General features: G+C 42.3%; 1 protein-coding gene across 3 annotated transcripts; it reads right to left on the bottom strand.

Annotated features, from left to right (window-relative positions):
* Positions 1-259: 259 nt before the first annotated feature.
* Positions 260-16,451, bottom strand: FAM241A (family with sequence similarity 241 member A). 3 transcript variants are annotated; one of them, XR_013922077.1, is made up of 3 exons: positions 16,313-16,451; positions 3,752-4,067; positions 260-490 (listed from the first exon to the last, which is right to left on the bottom strand). XR_013922077.1 is itself a non-coding variant. In XM_080343574.1 (3 exons), the coding sequence occupies exons 1-3, from the start codon at positions 16,409-16,411 to the stop codon at positions 407-409; spliced, it is 327 nt and encodes a 108-aa protein (XP_080199700.1). In that variant the 5' UTR covers positions 16,412-16,451; the 3' UTR covers positions 260-406. The 3 variants fall into 3 exon arrangements, 2 of the variants coding, with proteins under 2 accessions (XP_080199700.1, XP_080199699.1); XM_080343574.1 differs by having other exon boundaries at positions 3,924-4,067; XM_080343573.1 differs by lacking the exon at positions 260-490 and having other exon boundaries at positions 3,447-4,067.
* Positions 16,452-21,995: the final 5,544 nt, after the last annotated feature.

Raw genomic sequence — 21,995 nt, 5'->3', positions numbered from 1 at the left:
CATGATGTTGCCTTTCTTAACATCTAGCTCTACTACTGTTTGTTTTTTTTAAATTCAGGATAACTTGCTGCACACTCAGCCACAGAGACCTGATGAGTTCATTCAGCTCTTGTACTGCAGTTATTTCTCCACTAGCTGCCAGTCAGCAGATTCCAGCAGAAAGCCAAATGCTGCCCCATTGCAGCTGGGCCTACCATGAGATTTTGAATGGAGTCAAAGAACCTCGAACAAAGCACCACAAAGAATTCACAGTTCTCATTGATGGCAATACTTTTTATTAGAAAGAATATCAAAGTGCTTTCCATATGATCCATTTTGAACAGGTTAAGAAATACGATTTTTTCCTTTTCATATGGACAGTTCTGATATGATGATTTTTCAGTGCAAACAGTTCTCCAAGATTCTCCTACATGTAGAGTTTCTTCTGTGTACACAGTAGTTCAAACATGCATGCATTTGGTGGGTGTGATGCAGTGCCGAAGAGTCCATCCTTTAAAAAACAGAGGCTGTGTAAGAAGCTTTCAATATGTTACAAGGACCAACAGGAATTACATCATTTGTTGTTTAATGCAAATTTAAGGGACATAATTCCTTCATACAGTCATACACACAGATGCATAAAGGTGCTTTCAGTTCTATCAACATTAATAATAATATATACTGATATAAATAACATTATCAATTTTTACTATGTAGACAAAAATGAAATTGTGGGGTTTTTTTTAAATAAACCATCTGCTTTTTAGCTATGGACATCCTTTGAACGCTTGGTGCTTCCTCTGCCTTAGAACTATGTCTGGATGGAAGGAAGAACACACTGCAAGGAATGTTCACCCACCCCCCTCACTTTTGGCACACGTTTACAATCAGATTTCTTTTGACACGTATGTATCACTTCACTGCATTTCATTTTCCATTCTTCATGTCTGATCTATCCCAGTCCCATTTTTGCCTTAACTCCTCTTTCCTTTCCTGCAAGTACCAGGAAGATAGCATAGCAGGAGCACAAAATTAGGACAGATGATTCGGTGCAAATTCTTATAGACAATGGAATGTATGAAACCAAACAGGCAAGGGCTATCTTCCATGCAATATATTATTTTTCTTTTTCAGTCAACCTATCTCCATTTGGAGGGAAATTTTTTTTTTTTTTTTTTAATATATATATAAAGAACTTCTATGAAGGACAAGACTTAGTAAGTTACTTTTAACAGAAACTATATAAAACATTCACTGTACACAATCTTAGTCAAAAAGCGACCTTTCCCTAGAGTACATGTAGGCAAACATGAACATCAAAAGAACAACTGAAAGGACTTAACAAAACAATCATAGTTTCACACATACTAAACCACTGCAGGTCTATAAGCAATGTCTTTACTGAACATGTCAGTCACACCCTTGGTTCATTGTTCCCCCTTCCTTATATACAGAGCAAAATCACCACTTCAAGGAAACACTGCATGCCATTTCACAACACAGGGGCTTTACACAGAGCACTACTGCAACCAGGATACCACACAGACACTTCTTCCTACAGGACGAAAGGAACTGGACAAGGTCCTCTGGACAGTAACTTGACTGTGGGAAGAAAGGATATTTTATTTATGACAAGATGCTTTTGTAGTACAGCCCTTACACAAGAGAATAATGCACATAAACCCACCAATATATCTATACGAATATGCAAAGGTGTAAACACACGTTCCGCTTTCTAAAGTATGTGAAAAAAAAGTTTTCCCCTAGGCACTTGTGAGTACTGAGATCAGCCATATATACTGTTTGCTTTGGGACTTCCAGCTGTGAATAACAAAGCCCTGTATGCAGGATCACCTCCTGTCCTCAAACATTTCCCTGTCATGAGCATAACTACTTAACTAGGTGCCAGTCAACACAGGTTGCCATCTAAACACACAGCTGGGCCTCAGTCCCACTCCCCTGCAGTCCTGCTGGTTCAGCAAAGCCTCTTAGATCCACAGCCAAGGTCATCTGAAGATCCTGAGAGGAGACCCAGCTCCTCAGAAGGAAGCTGCACATTTGTTAGGAAAGTATAGAGTTGTGTACAGATGGCATTTAGGCACATAAAGACTTTAACGGAGTTGGGCCTTATGCCCTAAATAACAATTATTTCACTAACAGTAGAGCCTGTAAGTACTGGGGCCAAGGGTCCTGGAATTAGAGCCCAGCAACTAACGTGATTCATGTTGGCATAAAATCTGCCTTGAGAATCCAGTTGTAGGACTGGGATCATGCAGGACCTCCCCTTAACTTCATAGGTCTCTGGATAAGACTCAACTTTTTCAACTAGGAATTATCTGTTGTTTATCTCCACTAGTATAAAAATGTTGAGGAAAAAAAAGTAATTGCAAAAGGTTAAGTAATTTTCTGTAAATTTCACATCTTCTATTACATTAAGTATATGTAGAATTTCATTCTACTATAGATGAAGTCAATTTTGCAATTAAGTTTCTTACTAAAAGTAATGTACAGAAAATATTAAATTGGTAGCTTATTTAGTAAAGATTCTGGCTCATTTTCCAACTTTTCTTTAAATGAGCACATTCAACTCAGAAATATTCAATACACCCCTGGTGTGGCTCCTGGGGAGGCAAAGTGAATTTTGCACCTGATCTTGAACGTATGTATCTTGTTCTCCGATTTGTGTTGCCCATGACATGCACGTATAGACAGGCATTTCTGTTGCCTAGCACAGAAATGAATTAGTTAAAACTACAACATGAAATGACCACCTGATTTCAACTGCGTTCTTGCCTTACATGAGGAAATGGGTCTGATTTGCTTACGTATGCAAAGCCTTGGGTCCACACGGCAGTGAATTAGGGAAGCGATAAGAGATCTGGTCTGATATGTACCTGCTTGTTCAGAGGCTTCACGCTGGACCCTGAGGAAGCTGACGATATTCCAGCATTGCCTGGAATGGCAACTCTCCAACACTGCAGCTACAACTACGTACAAAGTCCATAGATTATCCAGATACTTATCTTCAGAAGGAGTGCTGGGGAAAGAGCAAGCAGGAAAGAAAAAAAAAGGCAAAAAAACCCCAAAACCAAACAGCAGGAGCCAAGTACATTCCCAAAACCAAGGCAGAGCTATGTTAGACCATTTGGCCAATATAGGACTGTGACCCTGCTAAACAGCAGCTGAAGGCTTGTGTGAAGTCACTAACATTAGCAAAGCATTTTGCTGGCATCGCTTGTTTCCTGGGGGAAAGCTCACTATAAACTATACTAACCAAAGATGCTTTTGGGTTGTGAAGTTGTATTCACCTTACGAACATTTGTTGTTGTGGGTTTGTTAGCAAATCTCCTTCGTACACATTTAGCTTTTGAGCAATAAAATAGCAAATTATGCAGATTCAGGGAACATACATCACACCAACCTTTCCCCCCAACTCCACCCCCCTCCCGCCATGGCCCCCAACAGTGAAACAGGACATTTACATCACATGTCCTCTTAAAACCAGACAGGAAATTTTCACTATACAAAGCAAGAACATTGGAAGCTGGAGGAAACAAAAAGCCAATCGTTGGACTAAGGCCCCAAGAGTACAGAAAACAGTACACTGGACACCATTATTTTACAAACATCACCTTTCTGCCCTTCAAAAATGCAGTAGGGGACTGCTGACTTTGCGTAAAACGCACAACTTTAGTCCCTCCCACTCCAAACATCGAAAGTTCAGTGAAATCCAATTTGAAGCATTGTAGCTTTTGATATGCCACCCATTTACCTAAAACACTTAAATCCACTGAAATGATGACAGCGTTGAAATACGTACTCCAAACAGCATCTATAAAATTTTACTGTTGTACATAAATTATGACAAGGCACAGAACAGCAACCAGTCCAAGAGCTTGTAGGCCAAGAAACCAGAGCATAACCCAGAAGAATATAATAATTACAGGTTCTACTATCCGTTCTCCAAAGTACATCCTTGTGAAGCCTATTCTGATAAGGCTTTTGTTTAGTTCGCCGAAGAGAGTCCCCATCTTTTTATAGTCATCTACTACAGGTTCTGCAGTGTGGTTTCTTTGTTCTTGCTGGACCTGTGGACAGAAGACAAAATTAGGAAACACGTCATACAATCAGTTCTTATTCTGATTCTGAACAAGTCTCAGCTATTTCTCTTTGAATGCGTAAAAATAAGATATACATGAAATAAAACTACTCCTTACATTGAGAAATTGAAAATGTTAGGTAGCTTGTGACTTCGGTACAATGTTAAGGATGACGCTCACTTGTCCAAACTAGGGACATCTGAAATGATACTACAAACATATGACAGCTTGTCTCCTCTCCGGATGACACTGTAGAGGGGTAGAGTTCTCCTGTAGCTCATACATGTTACCTGTCTGTGCAACGTGCATGTCAGGGCAACCAAAATGGAATTAGATGCCTGTAATTTGACTGAAGTAGATTTGTTATAAATTATTTCCAGAATATCTTCAGAACTGCAAGAACGATACAAAACTATAAAGCATGAACTAAAAAGTATTTTGCACCAAAGCACAGGGAACTCAAGGGCTACTATCACCACTGGAAGAGCGGCACTGGATTGCACCAGGAAGGCGGCAAACATCCATCCTGATGACAGCATAGAAAGCCATGGAAGTTGGGCACAGGAAGACATGCCCCAGGACCGCACAGATGCAAAGTGGTGGTACAGAGAAGTGAAGGGAAGGGAAGCAAGTTCTGCACTTTTCCCAAAAAGGAAAATGATGGGGCAAACGCGTAGGAAGGCAGAAGCACGTGTTTAGAGGAAGATGTTTAAATATCACTGCAAAAAAACATGTGACTTTCAACAAGTAAATTGTAACTAGATCAGAGCTTGAAATCCTTTCTCTCCTTCCCCACTGTCCAGAGATCCTTTGCACAAAACCTTATAGCCATGTGTTTGGGTATAACAGGGCAAACACACTTTCAAGATGATGAACATGAGTCTTCTAATCCTTCCATTAGTCAGTAATGAAAACACATGCAGCAGCTACTCATCAATATTTCAGTCAACTGATCAATAGGTCCAACAAATTGCCTGCAAGCTCTATGTGCAATTAGCCTACTCCAGGATTCAAAGCAAACACGTATCTTTAGTTCTGTCTTCAAAGATGAAAGCCATTCTGCCTCCCTGGTTACACAGGACAGTCTCAGCGGAGAAAGAGAAATTCCCTCCCACAGAAGTGCCAGGCTCTCCATTAGAGAGCAAGCAATAAAGTGAGTTCCTATTCCCACACAAAAGCATCCAGCAAAGACCAAAGGACACTCATATTTTTTTTCTAGGCCAGACTTCAGGCCACAAAGCAGAACCTTGTGACTGAGTGAAGGCTGCGCAAAGCACCACAGCTGCTACTGAAAAAAAACCTCAGCAAAACCCCTACAGTCCCTCAGCTGTGTGTGCTTGGGTATTTTTTTTATTTGCTTATTCATAAAGATTTTGGTTTAAGCTTCAATACTGAATCCCAGAAAGAGAGGGATGCAGGAAGCCTACGTAGTAATGAATATTGTATTAAACTTTTCTGCAGTTCTACAGAAGAGCCTGAACATAGAGAACTGCAGTATTGGTGGTTACAAACTGTCAGCCACCACCTTTCTTTTCAGCCCACTTCTCATGCCTGTGTCATTTTCTCCCCCTCACTGGATATGGTGACCCCAGTTTTAAGCATTGTGGCTTTAACTCCACTTTATTTAATAAATTCTAATAAATGCTGACTCTTCTTTAATGCCAGTGTTTCAAGAGTACTCTCTTCAAGAAAGACAAAGCCTCTTGTGAGCCCCTGCAGACTGAGCAGGGCAAGGCACTTGCTACCCCCAGAAAGCAAACTGTTATTACAGGAACTCCCACCACTGTATTCCCAAAGAGCACAGGGAGACAAACAAACTACTAGCCTAAGTGGTATATTGATCACAACAATTATGGAAAACAGAAAGGATGTGCTGGGAAGGGAAAATATTTTTATTTGCTTCCTGCATGCAGAGACCACATGAAGCACATACCTACGTGATGATGGTGGTGGGGATCAGAGTGCATTTCACATCAAACAGCGCAAAGACCACTTCTGAGAGAACAAGTTAATGTGTGCAAGAGGAATCACTATGTTTTCTAGCAAGGTAGCTTAGGCTCTGAGCCAGCAGCATGTGCAACCAGGAGGGAGAAAAACAAACCAACCAACCATTTCTTTGGTTAATTAATGGTACCCAGCAAAATCCTGGAAGCCTCTGCACAGAGCAAGCTGCGTACAGCCCTGGTGAGGGGGCTGCTGGAGGGCACACAGCCATGCGCTCTGTGTCACAATGAACTGTACACGTTCACACAGAGAACCTTGCTCCTGGTGCGAGGCAGCTGTCAGACATCAGCTTCCCCAGCAGTCTCTTAAGCTGGGTGTACAGCATAAATTCCACCTTACTTAGGCCACTCAGGTACTTCTTGCATTTTGTTTTGGTTTTTTTAAGCAAGGCTTCATGTCACCCTCTCCTCCTCAAACAAGCTGTAGATTCCGAATCCCTAAAGCAATTACACAAAGCAGGCTTCTAGGCACAGAAACTGACAAGTCTGCATTTAATTACAAGTGTCAAGTTATTTTTCCAAATTTTTCGAAGCTTTTAAAACTGTTCAGAATGATCATGAAAATTCTCAAGATTTCGAAGTCTGCTTCAGCTATTAGAGGCTGAGTATGTCTTCCTTCAGGCAACTCAGCAAGAAACAAGTGAAGCTAAAACCAGATGTTCAGCTGTAAAACACAGATGGTATTTTTTTTAATATTGCATAATGATACACATGCTGGACAAATACGTTTCTTCCAAGGTGTAGCTAAAATAGAGCTATTAGAGCAAACGTAAGTAACATTACAAAACTCCAAATTGCTAAAAAAAATACTAAATAAGCTTTAACATTGCAGCTGGAAGTTCTTACTGATTTTCAGGGCGGTAGTAAAGCAGCATACATATGTGCCAGTAGCTCTCAAACCCTCAGAACCAAATACTACTTTACTTTTCTACACTTTTTTATAAGCACACAGTTCCCAGATGACTCAATTTCCATAGGACTATTTTAATACTAAATCTTGCTGAACTGGCCTGAAGCTAGACAGACGCTACTGTTAGAAACTTGCGGAAAGAGAAATGTACCCATTATTAGCACCTCCTCTCCAACAAAACAGAAAACAGAGCTTCCTCATTTAAAAGCAAAAGAAGAAGAGCCAAGGGAGCAGAAGTGCAGCCAGAGATCTGGATGGACATAGATGAATGCATGCCCAAAATATCTCCTGAAAAGAGAAGAATGGCAGTACTGCCTCCCCAACTTCTCTCCCCTTCTTCTTCCAACTGGCTGAAAGACACCAAATACACACATACAGGATTATTCCTGAAGGAGAAAGGAGAATGAGGCTTTCCTGTGTGAAAGAAGCTAAAGAAGAACGTATTAGAAATGCTGATTGCAGTTTTTTCCTAACCTAATGTTTTTTAATCAAATTGCTGTAATGAATTACTCCTTAGTGTAATTTAAATTACTTTTAAATCTAAGTGATTTTATTTTTGACATACTGGGATAATCAATGACCTTAAAGCAAATTACACTAGCAGATTCCTTTATAGAAATTTACCACCACTGTGTATGACTTCATTGTCTCCATTTCCATTTCATTTTATATTCCTTAAATGCTTTCATATAGCCTAATTTTTTTTCTCATTTAAAAAATATTTTATAGAATCGTTTCGGTTGGAAGGGGCCTTTAAAGGTCATCTGGTCCAACCCCTGCCATGAGCAGGGACATCTTCAACTAGATCAGGCTGTTCAGAGCCCTGTCCAGCCTCGCCTTGAATGTTTCCATGGATGGGGCATCAACCACCTCTCCGGACAATCTGTTCCAGTGTTTCACCACCTCATCATAATCAGTTTAAAGCCATTACCCCTTGTTCTATCACAACAGGCTCTGCTAAAAAGTCTGTTCACATATTTCTTTTAAGCCCCTTCTAAGTACTGAAAGGCCACAGTAAGGTCTCACTGGAGCCTTCTCCAGGCTGAACAACCCCACCTCTCTCAGCCTGTCCTCACAGGAGCGGTGATCCAGCCCCTCTGATGATTTTGGTGGCCTCCACTGGACCTGCCCCAAAAGGTCCAGGTCTGTCCTGTGCTGAGGACTCATATTTGGTTTCTATTTTTGACTTTAAATTATTTAAAATTAAAAATAGTGTTATCATACAGAGCAGAAGTGTCTGATCTGTCCCACTGCTCATCATGTATGCACATACACTGTACTTCACAAGCCTACTGCAGTACCCAAAGGTTCCCATCAAGCACCCAGTTTTCTCTTGTCTTTTCAGATGTTTGATGTTCTAAAACCTCCCTATTGAAAATGGCAGATTTTCATCAGCAAAGTTGTTGTCTACCATCTCCCACCGTTTACTGGCAGAAAGTCAGAACTTGAAGATCCAAATTCTGAGAAACTTCATTATGGAACCTGTGTAACCAAATTTACCCAGCTATTATGGCCAAATGGCTTAGGGGCTTGGATGCTTTAAGGGGATCCATGACGTGCCCACTCAGACTCAGTGCTGTAAAAAGCCTTTCCTCAGCATGAAAGTCTCTGAGGACATCACAGAGGAGATACTATGTACAAGTTCTGTCCATTTCCAGCACAGCTGGTGTTCCTACATCCTTGAAGTGCTTCTGAAAAAAAAATCCCCCATGTGATTGAATGTTTTGCTGGGCTGGCTTTAAAACAACAGAGAAGGTACAGTTGACTCAGCCTACTGAACCCAACAAACATCCAGCTGTGGCCGTGCCAGTTGTGTTCAACATCAACATAACACACAATTACATGTGTTCTGACCACTAACTACCCTTGCTATGGCAAACTTCCACCACATTCACCCAGACTCACTGCTGCCTAAATTCAAGAAGGCACATGGTAAGTAATGAGCCAGAGGCCACTCCACACCAGTCTGAGAGCAGGAACTTTTTCTTGCTTACCCTCTTCCAACCAAGGTTTTTTTCACCATACAAAGAAACACAAGATTCCATCAGAACATACCTCTCCAAAGAACCCATCTTTGCAATGATTCATATGCTACTCACTAGGACAGAAGGATTAAGTTAGCACTGAACTTTTTGCAATTGTTTAAAGCTGATCCCTGTCTGCACCTCCTACATATAACACAGCTGCTTCAAGGTCTTTTCTCCTCAAATTGTGATGAACACACAGTTCCTGTCCCTGACCATTTGGAGATCACACCAATAACTTTGTGAAGCCCCTGGAGGATGTGGAACACAAATGGACACAAACCTGTCCACAATGCTCGGGAAGTTATTTGCCTGTGGCTAACCAAAGACAGCATGCGAGCCCAGGTGTAGCATTTCTTTTTTCTGCTATCAGCAACACTAGCTCAGTGCCAGTCAGCATCAACAATGTCCTTGCACAAAGACTACATGTCCTTACAGCATTGCCAACAAGCTCTGCCTGGAAGTCCCTGAAGCTTCTCTTAGGGGCACAGCTGCTGCTGCAGCACTTTCCTCGGCAAGTGATGGAGCCCAGTGCCCACACTCTGGGTACCCCACACTTGCCAGATGGGGTGGGTTTACTGGACACACGCAGATCACACCTGACAAACTACCACAACATCAGAAGAAGGTGGTCTGAAAGGAGTAACCCAAGCTGCTCTGGCAGCTGCAGCGGATGCCTCCTGCAAGAAATACAGCCCTGCGCCATCACACCCCTGCTGCAAGGCGAGCGTGATGGGTGCGATGCTATGGGGCCACTAGGAAAGGCAGCAGTGGGCTGGATGAGTTGTCTGGGAGGACCACAAACTGAACAGCTCTGAAGTGACCGCAATGATTCTCAGTCCTGTAACCTTGCCACGATACTACCCATGAGAACACACATAGTTACAGTCTTGCCTTCCAGGTGTTTCATCTGCTGAAGCAGCAGCTTGGTCCAGAGTTTTCAACACTTAGCCTGAGGATCTAGACATGGTTTGTTTGCCTGAGTGAAATAACTGAGTGCAGATCAATGGCCTTTTTTCTGTGGGTGGAGGGAATGGATGAATATAAGGAACCTAAACATTCAGGATGTTTTGTTAAAAAAAATTAACAAATCATACATTCTACTACTCAAAAGGTACAAGATCCTTCAAAACAAACCAAGTAACATTAGATAGAAAAGAAACCCCTTGAGTTTAGTAGCAAACACACATTTAACAACATCAAATGAGATGTTAAAAATCCTGTAAATAAAGAAATGGAGGGATATCACCTGCACATTTTCCTTTTTCTCCCCCTCCCCCCCAGTATTCCTCTGCAGTATTTAACTGCTCACTGTCTATTTTACTCCAGTCGTGGTTATTTTTACTCCAGGGAACAGGTGGTGTATCTAATAGCTGAAACCTATAAGATACTTAAATGTAAAAAAAGCCTCTGAGATGTGACTTCAGGAACATGTTTACTTACTGAAAAATACTCTTATATTTTTGAAAGCTGGAACGTTAACGTTCAGAAGAGAGTCTCACAAAGTCAACTCTTTTAGAAGGTGCCAACTAAAAGTGAAAATACTTCAAGCTCAGTCTCACGGAAAAATGTTGTAAGAAAGTGAGCGGATGACAGAGACCAGGACAGAATAAACCACAAGTTCCCTCCCTCCACAATAGAAGAACAACTTCTGTTGGGTGCAGATGGGGACACGTACCAGCCAACAAACAGCTACAGATATTTGATAGTTTGGTAGTCAGCAGCCTAAGTCTGGGAGGAATAGATTACCCACTCTTGCCGGTATTCAGCCACCCGACTGCCCAGTGTAGGGACAGGCTTTGGAGATGTGCGGTGAACAGCAACTTCTTCAAAAATAAGTGAATTTTTCCCAAGAAGGGCAAATAATTTTATTGGAAATGCTTCTTCCTCTTCTACTACAGCAGGACAAGAACAGTTTCCCTTTGCATCCTTTCTTAGCATGAAACTAGCTATTAGTATTTGACCTGGTAAATGTAAGCAGTAAAGAGATCTTGATACTCAGCCAACAGACTATTAAGACAACTAAATTACTTTCAACTGTCTGGAGAAAAAAACCCAACAGGTTTGTTTCTCTAGGTAATTTTAATCTGATATTTAAATATGAAAAGATAAATAGATTAGGAAATGAGAGAAAAAAAAAATAATACCTGACTTCTAGATGAAAAACAAGGAGAAAAACTAAGTTAAACTTGTTCCTTTGGGGAAAAAAAATAGGCAAATGCAAGAAAACTAGAAAAATTCTTAATACCAAAAGTATTTTACAACAGCTACCAATAAAAGTGACATACTTAGAGTTTAAATAAAAAATTGCAAACCAAAGACTGGGTTAATGTTGATTTCACAGCAAGAATCTAGACACTATTTATGAAATAGAAACAAGATGTTTCTATAGAAACAAGCAACAACATAAGAAAAGCAACTGCACCGGGTTCGCTTTAGTCAGCTCTTATGGCAACTCCAGTTTAGGATCAACAGTTGCTGGAACAAACTTTGAAATACCAGGAGTGGTTTTGTGTGAAAGGAGAAGGAAAGGCTGTTCAGATACCGAATCTTTTGCATGTGCAGAGCAGAGAAGGCTTCAAGACCAAGAGCGGCTTCCCTCGATAAGCTGTGTTTGAGTCCCATCATTTCAGGAGTAAATTTCCCCACCAATACGGCACCAGTTGAGAAACTCACACAGACAAGAACCCAGCGCGGGAGAGTCCGAGGGCGAGGAAACTTTTCCGTCCTCATGTGAAAACCCGCTGCCTCTCTCCCCTTTTTAGGCTGCTGTCTGCACTCTTCCTTATGCTCCTACTGCTGACCCTGTAACTTGATCCCATCCGTGCTGCAATTTTACATAGACTAGATCAAAAGCAATTTCTAATCCATCTTTTCCTTATACCTGCAACACTTCATTTCCATAGGATTTTGTTTATCAAATTTCCCCCACTAAAAATGGGTCAGCTTGACCCAGCAGAAGACTTGCAATCCACTGCATGTTCAGCGCGGCATCAATGCACTGGCTGGCTGAAAAGCAACGGCTGTTATTTTTAAATTTTGCCTTTTAAGGAGAAGAAATTTCTATGCACTTCTATATCCAGAATACATTTTTCTTGAAGAAAATGGGTTCTTCACATTATTCAAGCAGAGCATGCTAACCTACCTACTATAGGTTTTACAGACATATATCTGAAGGGGGTTTTTTTGTTTGTTTTCCTTCAAATGCTGTCAAGCCTGAGAACACCCATTAATGCTTTTTAGAAAGTTATCACATATTATGTAGCTCTGAACCTCTTCAGCAGAGTTAAATTATCTGTAGAACCAGAACAAATTTGAGCTAAGTTCTCCATGTGAGGTATTACTGTTTTCCTTCAGAAACAAATCCCAACAACTGCAAGCAGGAGAAACCTACAGTTTTCAGATTATCTCAGTGCGGAATAAATTAGAAATCAGTTTCTAGCCTTAGGCACCACAGTTCACACACATACAAGTTGACTTTAAAACATTCTGGGCTTCAAGTGGCTTGTGACTGAAATGATGCCATTCTAGGCAACACACCAGACACTCATCCTACAATGAAACATTTCACGAAGGATGCCACAAAGCTGTTGATATTTCTGTCTGGACTCATTCTTTCCATGCTAGAGAAATACTAGTGATATTGGAAACTTATTCAAAAGGTTCACAACTTGAACTTCGCTAAGACACCCATACCTCTTCAATATAATTCCCAATGGGAAGCACCCTTTTGTAATAGCTTCTCAAAATCTGATGTCATCTATTAGAAGATAAAACACTCCACTTATACAAATAAACACTATTCATAATAACAGTAAAACATGCCAAAGAGTTACAAACTCAGGTTAATGAAAAGATTATTTTCTAAGCTAATTTATGTACTTGCAAATACATGTATCATATTTAGACATTTTCTAGAAGTGTTGGCTTTAGCTTAGCTGTTGGACAGCACTTTGGATTCTACATATCCTAAACCAGCATGAGGTGGAGATCCTGGCCTCACTGAAGCAGCTGGGAATTTTGCCATTGCCTTCAACTTGATTACAGGAGACTGAAACCCATGACTGCCCAGACAGACAACTGCCCAGTACAGAAATGCCCCAGCTTTCAGAAACTACTGCTACAACACACCATGGCTTCAGAGTCCCTATGGACAGACCAGGTGCTCTCTCCTGCTGCCATCGCCTCGTGCCCTGCTGTAACACAGGACTTCTGCCTCACCTTCTACTATTACACATTCACATTCTATTCTAATTTTGTGACTTCATTTATAGATGTTGATGAGATTTACTCTGTAGTTATATGACAAAGGCTAACCTATTTTAGAAAGTAGGTTAGGGAAGAAGATTTGAGGTCTTTAGCGATGTTGAAAATACAGGACCACTGCTGCATCTGACTAATAACCATCAACAGTTAGGAAAAAACTCTTTCCTCTCGGGGTGAAGCAGCAACCTACTCCTATGGCTTCAGAAGCAGCTGAATCTTTCAGTGCCTTCATGCACCACTTGTGAACACCAACAATGCAATACAGAAGTGGCAGAAATCACCCAGGTTCTGCAGTGCTTCAAAGACTAAACTATGGGTAATTATTCTCATCTTTGCATGCAAATCTACAAAGGATATTAATAGCATTATCATCCCAGACAGCTTTTAAACCTATTCACTGAAGGTGGTAATTCTACAGTCTATTGCAATAATGATTTCCAAAGGCTATAACATTTAGTAACAGATCCTTCTATTATTTTAAAAATGCACCCGTCAGTAATTCCATTAACCTTGTCCTTGGTGACATAATAATAAGCTTCAATAGAAAATTAAAGCCAGAGGGTTTGACATTAAAGAAATAGATTTATTTCCTACAGAGTACTCTCTTAAAAAAAATATGAAAGGGTGTATAGATTATTTAGGTCCTGCTTGTCAGGCAAGAATTATTTTAGTATTATGTTACTAGGTGTGATCTTATACAAACTGAATTTATTTTGGAGGAAATGGGAAAAAGCACACCCAGGATACCAGCCTGAGATCCTCACCTAAAAATACTCTCAAAAACGCCCAAAGGATTTTCTCACACAGACTTGACTTTACACCAGCTGAGAATAGTAAGAATTTACAACCTTGTCAAAGCGGATTTTGACCCATTTCTTCTGCATCACATGTAACACTAAGGTGCTTCACATACTTATACTTGAGAACACGAAACAGGAAAACGCAGGCTGAGGACCAGCAGTTACATTAACAATGCAAACACCCTCAGCAAACAAAGCAACAGCGCTGGGCTCCAAGTAAGGAGCAGCCTGGAGAACGGGACTCCTGCCCACTGGAGCAGCAGGTTCAGCAACAGCCCCTCCATGAGCAGAAAGGGCAGGGAGTTCTGATTATTGTGGGAGAAATCCGGACACATTCATGAAAGCAAAAAAGTGACAGCATGTGACTAGGCTTGATGATCCAAGAGCCCCTCCAAAACAAGCTACATGTCTGTGCTTCTCTTGAAAAAGAGAATCTGGGACTTTCTGTTGAAGTTTGCAGCAAGCGTATGTACCGCTGACTCCTCCCCTAGCTTTAGTCTTCTCTACACATACAAATAAAATGCTCCTATTTATTCATCAAATTATTTTTACTGATGTTATACAAAAGATTCACAGTCTCTATGTGTAGTAAATAAACACAACTGATATTCCTTCTTTCCAAATATGGTTTATTATAGCATTTGTCCAGCTGCTGGCACCTCAGTGTGCGGAAATCATACTCCACACTATGACAGTAAAACATTTCTAGTAAATAGAAGGATTTTCTCTTTCTTCCGCATGGCCTATTTAAAGTTTCTGCCTTACTATCCTAATGTTACAGCCTCACTTGTCATAAAGGGTCGAGATCACTACCTATGCCTGAGAAAAGAGGGAAGAGAGCTTCTCAGCCAAGTGTGGCCACCCAAGCAGTACCTTTACGAACTTTGTTTTAAAAAGCATTTAGGCAACACTGGAAAGCAGTTCTTCAGCCCTCAAACCACAACAGTTGTCACTGAGACAGCAGCAGCGGTGACCTGCAGGGAGCTCCCTCCTTAGCCAGGAGTTACAACCAGTTTGAGCGCGGGAACATCCAAGATGAACTGATGCAACTTTTTAAATCTCTTTTTTCAGGGAAGGAAAACAGCAGCCAGAACTGGGGAATATTTCTGACTCTCCCATGATGTCCTGTAGAAAGGTTTGTGGGCACCTAGAGGTGAACTGCTGTGCCTCTCTTAGCGCATGTGGCCTTACCCTCCGTTCAGGTATGTGCCCTGCTCTGCCCCAGTTTTCTAGAGAAAGGGACAAGGAAGATGCACTGACTTACATAAATGGTCCCAGAGTGAATTCTCAAGTACCAGCATCTTTCAGAAGTGCCCCACTTCTAGCTGTAACATCAGGCGAGTACTATCAGACACTTTCAAACATCAAGCTATTCTAGCTGTGAAAGGACTCACTTATGGTGGGGTACACCTACAACCATCTTATAAGAACTTTTAAGAGACATGATTAAGGAATTAAACAAAACTGTCTGGAAATCACTTTGAGATGCACTTCAGCACCTCTGTTTGCTCCTGTGTTATCACCAGTGCTAGTGCATTTCTCTTGCTTAACCACTCAGAGCATTCAATTACACTTAAGTATTGAACATGAAAAAGGTTGTGTTCTTTTTTTTCTTGAAATGAAACATCAATAAAGGTACATTAAGAACACTGCCTTTGTCTAAGCATGGGGACAATGCTGCCTGCAAAACAAAGAGTGCGTGGAAAGCCATTTTACAATTACCAATAGGGAAACATACACAGCTCCTTTCATTTCCTAAGTGCAGAGCTCACTTCCATCCACCATGCCATAAAAATGCACACCCTGAAGAAAGCAAACAAGTAAAAAAATGAACTGGTGTTTTTCTCCAACTACAATATATCCAATTTCGTAAGCAATAAGGAGACGGAAAGCTTAAAATACTTAAGTGAACAAACATACGTCGTTAAGAGAACGACTAAGAGCTGTACTACTGGGGAATTACAGGGACAACAACAGCACCCCAACGACTGCCAGCCAGTTGTTCACCACGTGGGTGCTGTGCGGGGGACCACCCTTCTACCTTTGCTGCCAGGCAGATATACTATGGGGGACACTCCAGCACCGCGCAGCCCGGCTGCGTTGCATAAGCCCCGCCGCAATGGAGCTCACACCACAAGGCGTTCACGGTTGTGACGCCGGGGGGGGTGTTACTCGCCCCGGCCCGGGGCAGCCCCGCAAGCCGCGAACCGCCCTCCCCGCGACCCCTCACCTGCTCCTCCGGGCGCCGCCGGTGCCGGGCGGACACCGCCCCCGCTTCCCGTTCGCATTCCCCCAGCAGCGGTGGCAGCAACTCCGCCGCCGAGCCCATGTCTGCCCCGGCCCGACCGGAGGCACCGCTGCCGCCTGTACCGCCTGGCAGGGCGGGGCGGCGCCGTCACGGGGTCCGGGGGAGCGGCGGGAGGGCGGGGAGGAGGCGGCTCCTGGCATGGGGGGCCGGGGAGGGAGCGCCCTGCTGCTGGGTCGGGCCGCTAGCGAGCGCCGCCGAAGGCCTGGGTGAGCTTGCTGCTAAATAAAGCACCCTCCCGCAACAACCCTATTTCGCAACCTTTTATTAAAACCAGGAAATGCCAGGTGTTAGTAAAGCGTGAATTGTAGCACCGCTCCTTGTCGGTGTGTCTGGGGAGGAATGCCCGACTGGCGGTCTCTGGGCAGGATGAGATGTTGGCATTTGCTGTTCTTCCGCAGAGAAAGAGAAAACGCTGGCCTTACTCTTCTGAAGCTGAATCTGGTCCTCTTTCCTTTAAAACGAGCTAATACACAAGAGGAAGAAGGAGATGCAGCAGCAAACCCTGAAGACTTAGTGTGCAGCAAACTTTTGGGGGGGTATGGGGGGCCAAAAGGGTCATGAGGTTGTGCCAGCACACCTTTGCTGGTTTGCGGATCACAGAAATGTGTATTCAAAATTTTTTTAAGAAAAGGTTGATGCTGAGGCCACCATTGTTCTTCACAGCACAGCCTCTGATCCCCGCTGCCTCTCAGGGACTGCCGACCGTTGTGCCACGGGTACTAAAACCTGCTGGCTGGCTTGGTCCTATGGTTTCCCCCTCACCTGTCTGCAGCCCTACTGGTTTGATGTTGATTTCCCCATAGAGAGGGAAATTCTTCCATAGGTTCTGCAGTGAAGCAAAGCTAATTGTATTGCAAAAAGAGCCACACTCTTTGCTGCAGCTGCCAGCCTTTGACTGCCTCCTCACGCCCTGAGCAACAGCCAGATGTGGAACACACAGGGGCTGCCTCCGGCTCACTGGCACCCGGTTGTGCAGAAGCACCCCTGGGGACAATGACCTGAGTGCCCATGAGAAGGAAGAACAGGGACTCAGCAGCCCTCACTGAGATGTCTTAGGATGCAGACACCATTGCAGGCTGTGCAACGTCAGTAACCTCAAAGAAACCCATTCCCCTTCATAGCAAATCCTCATAGGAACCGCAATGCCACAATAACATCACAATGTGTGGTAGCTTCATAAGGATTTAACCACAAGAATCTATGTCACCAAAAGAGATCCTCACAATTTAGCAACTCTCCTTTTGAGATCACTGTCTGAGTGAAGTTCCCCGCCTCCCAAGCCCTCTGGACACAGCTGTCCTTTTGCTGATGGTGTCTTCTCTCAGTTATTAATGGTCTCAGAAAATGCCAGGATAAATCCCAGTGTGACTTAATGATAGGCAAAAAACCATATGCCAAAAGAAATTGCAGAGATTGCAAGTTAAAGGACAGATTCTGCAAAATAATTGTTTCCCATGGGGCAACTTGTCACCAATTTATAATACATGTACAGACAAAATATCTCACAAAGGGTAAAGTGAGGTCCTTTTGCACGAGTCTGTCATTTGGGCTAGTAAGGACACTGCGAAGCTCATGATAAAAATCTGTAATTAAAGGGTTTTCTGGAAAAACAGGTGCTTGCAGTAGGAGGAAGACTGAATGCTGCAGCTCTTAGAAGTAGGACAGGCTGAGCGCACTGCCCTTTCTGAAACACTGCTCTAGACCACAAAACATAGAAACAGCTGGAGTGGGACCAGCTCCCTCTGGATGGAAATCTGCTCACTAACCTTAGGCAATAGTAGGTGCTGGGGAAGGAGTAACAGATGCTGCAGAAACACTTCTGAAGAGTATTCCCTTGGCTTCCAGTGGTCGGAGGTTTGGAGACTTCCCGGGCCCAGGCGCCGAGTTGGATAGTGAGGACAGTATTTCTGTGGTGGGATCAAAGGCAGCTGAGGGAAGGCATGCTACCACGGGGATCACACGCGGCCAAGTCATACGGAGTGTTTATGTTGGTCTTGTTGCCCAGGGGATTGTATCCCTTTCATCCTGCACTTTTTTCCCATGTCCTTGGCATTTGCTAGTGCTGCCTGCTGGCGTGGCTGGGGCAGTGAGCCCCGTCTCCAGGGACGGCAGCTGCTCCTGCCCTCAGGACTTTCCCATCCCAGCAACCTGCCTGCGGGCATGAAGACAAAGATGACCCCTGCCAGAGTGCAGGCTGTGGTTTGATGGTACGATAGGCAGGCATCGGAACACACATTGGAACAGGCTGCCCAGGGCAGTGGTGGAGTCACTATCCCTGGAGGTGTTTAAAAGGCGTTTAGATGAGGTTCTCAGGGATATGGGTTAGCGCTATAGGTAGGTTATAGTTGGACTCGATCCTGAGGGTCTCTTCCAACCGAAATTATTCTATGATTCTATGATAAAACCAGTTTTAGGCCATTTAATTCCAGATTGAAAAGGCCATACCCATCTAACACAGACACAGTGCTGGTTAAAACAGGTCAAAAATTTTTGCTTGGTTAGCACTGTCTTATGCCAGAGCAGGTACTGTGTGTCCTCTCTCAGCCAGCAGAAAGCTGGCATGGACACCTACCTAAAACCCAGCCCTGTGTAGTAGCCAATGCAACAGGTACATGAATGTGTGCCTGCATCTGCTCCAGACCAAGGTGAGCCTTTGGGGTTATTCTTGACACAAAACCTACCCTTGTGGGGACTCAGAAAGGACAGGGACAAGATACAGTGGATGTGCTGAGTTCTCCCCTGCATGCTACCTGCAGTTTCCTATCCGTGGGGACTCAGCTAAATTCCTCTACTAAGTAAGATAAAGACTTTGGAAAAGAAAAAGACTACTTTTTCTCTTATTTTTTCTCTTTACATGCATCTAACAGATGTAACAGACTTCAATATGAGATTCACTCAGATTGCTGAGTGCACAGTTTAATCCTGAATCTTTCCAAACTCCAGAGTTCATCTAAATATTAAAAGGCTTGGAAAAAACAGAGGTTCTTTAAACCTCCGGTAATGGAAACTTTTGTCGTAACTGGGAAGAGGTCAATGTGGTTTTGTACAGTATAATGGATTTACTGATGAATGGAACATTTCAAACTCTCTGATGGGTTTTATCTACTTTATATTCCAGATGTTAATATAAGTAAATTCTCTAAACTATCAGACAATTTGTCCAGTATGACCATGGAGCTTATGGTGGTCATTGGAGCTCTTACATGGATTTTTGAAGTAAAGCTGTTAAATTCTGTAATTTCCGTAGATCCTTCAAGCATATTAAGAAATGCAAGAAATGGCTTTTCCAACACTGGATACAAAGCAAACTGGGAGAAATTGGAATTCAAAACATGAAAATAGATTAGAGTATACTGAATAAAAATGAAATGAAACAATTAATTTGCTTCCTTTTTCTTCCATGTATAATGACAAAAGGACATTGAAGATCAGCCCCCATTAGCAATCCCTATTCTCCAATAGTTGATATATATCATGCAATCTCATCTAAGGGCCAAAGGAAAATACACATGGGCTCATATATACGGGCTCAAAAAGAGAAACAAAACTGTAATGGAGAAGTTCCATTACAAAAGGTCACCTGGAGCACTCCCAGGCGTTGCAGGGTAGTTTGCTGCAGTACCTTTTCTAATGCATTCACCAGTCTAGTTTTTTTCTTTATGTCTCAAGTGAATTCTGCTATTTCCCTTGGATATTATTTCATAGTCTAAAAAAATAGACAAAAGGCTCTCTCTGGCTATCAAGTCTTAAATTTTCCTTTTCATTTAATTCTGTTATTAGGTTAGGTTAGTGTGTCATCCTTGATGAAAGCCTGATTTTGTGCACAGCCTGCTTGCACGATCAATATTTATCTCTAACCCTATTAGGATTAGTAGGGTTGCAAAACAGAACCTTAATTATACTTATTTCAATCCCTCTGATCTTTCTTAATTTATGACCCTTCGTCTTGGCTGCCGTTTGAGAGGAGAGTTTTGATCCTTTTTCTTGCCAGGAGCCTTTTATAAGCATTTACTCCACTGAAGTATGAGCTCAAAGCAGGCAAGAAAATACTTTGGAAAGGTATAGACAGTCCAAATTCATAGCAGTGTGTTTATTTATTAGTTTATTACTGCAGGACACTAGCAGTCGTTGGCTCAGTCCCATGAATAGTTTTGTTGCCACTAAACCAGGATGGTGCTTTGAGTCATAGCACCAGAAACAAATGATTTACGACATGAGAAAGAGGAGAGGGAAACTTCTTAATAAGGCACTGGTGCTCAGCACTTCACATCATGGATCTGTGGCCTTATCCCCAATGTTTAATTATGCTTCCTCTTATCCACTGAGAAATCTCTTTGTGTTTATATGGAATAAATGCCTTTTTTTTTCTTTTTCCATTTTGTGGACAAGGATATTTAGGCGGTGGGCACGTTAACAAGTACGGACTTGTAATGTGTTAGGCTAAAATAAACTCAAGGCTTTCTTTAATGTTGCACCTCGTGCTGTCATTTGTCCAAGTGCAAGTAAGGACAGGCCAGAGTAGTAGGGTACTGTATAGGGGGTTTGTGCATGCAGGTTAAATCTCATGTGGACAAATGAACTGTGGTTTTAAGTGATTCTGAGCATATAAAACTTCAGAAAGAACAAGGGCGATAGATATGTGGCAGCAGATAAGGTCTTTTTGTTAAAAATGGGAAAGAGTATATTAATTCCTGATTAAAATCCCGAGCATCCAGGAAAGCAAACGGGATTGTGGTAACACACATATTCTCAAAGAAACAGCAATGAATTTATATGAGCGTGAGGTAGACAGAATAAGATAAAGAGGAATGGCCTTACTCAAAGTACTGAATTGAGAAGGCTTCCTGGCACCCCAGAGTGGGCAGATGAACAGACACTGCGAGGAAGACTGACAAAAACCCCACACAATTCGTGGTTTGTTTTTTAGCTTGGCTGGGCCTTTTTTTTTGCCTGCAGTAGAGACAGTATTTCATTTGCTGACAATAGCAGCCTGTGAGAAAGCTCTGTGTATGTGTGTGCATGTAAGGCTCAATCTAGCCTTGAGGAGTCAGGGTTGTGCTTGATAATGACTTCAGTTTATGTGGCCCCAATTTCATTTTCTGTAATTAATTTAACATAACTACAAATCTGATAAAGTTCAAGCAAGTGAGTCATTAAAGACTCAGAAAGGCCTAAGCAATTTGCTTCCAACTTTTTTTTAACAAAACCTAGTTATGTGAAGCTCTCACATATTCTTGTGCTTCAGGGAAAGGAATAATAAATTAGGATCTTTATCTTGCACTGATTTAAAGTTTTCCATAAAATTATGTGAATAATTCATAACGGATAATTTATTTGATTAATTTCACCTCGCTTCTTTGCTAATTGTCCCCAAGCAGAGCAAGTTTTCCTCAAATGCGTTCGTTTTTAGAAGTTATTTGTTAAGTCTTTCATTTAAAGAAAGTTCTGGGTCTGCAGCTTATCTGTGAATAAATCCCTGTGAATGTCTGACAGTCATCTTGTGAGACAGAAAGGCAGCGAGATGTTTTCCTGACTGGGGTCTGTTGTCTACTGAGCGCCCAAGTGCCTCAGATGGGGACCCAGCTGGAGTGTTCTGGGGTCTCTT

The sequence above is a fragment of the Nesoenas mayeri genome (assembly GCF_963082525.1).
Source record: "Nesoenas mayeri genome assembly, chromosome: 4".
Taxonomy (NCBI): domain Eukaryota; kingdom Metazoa; phylum Chordata; class Aves; order Columbiformes; family Columbidae; genus Nesoenas; species Nesoenas mayeri.
The sequence above is the reverse complement of the archived record's forward strand: the minus strand, read 5'-3'. Positions and strand labels throughout refer to the sequence as shown.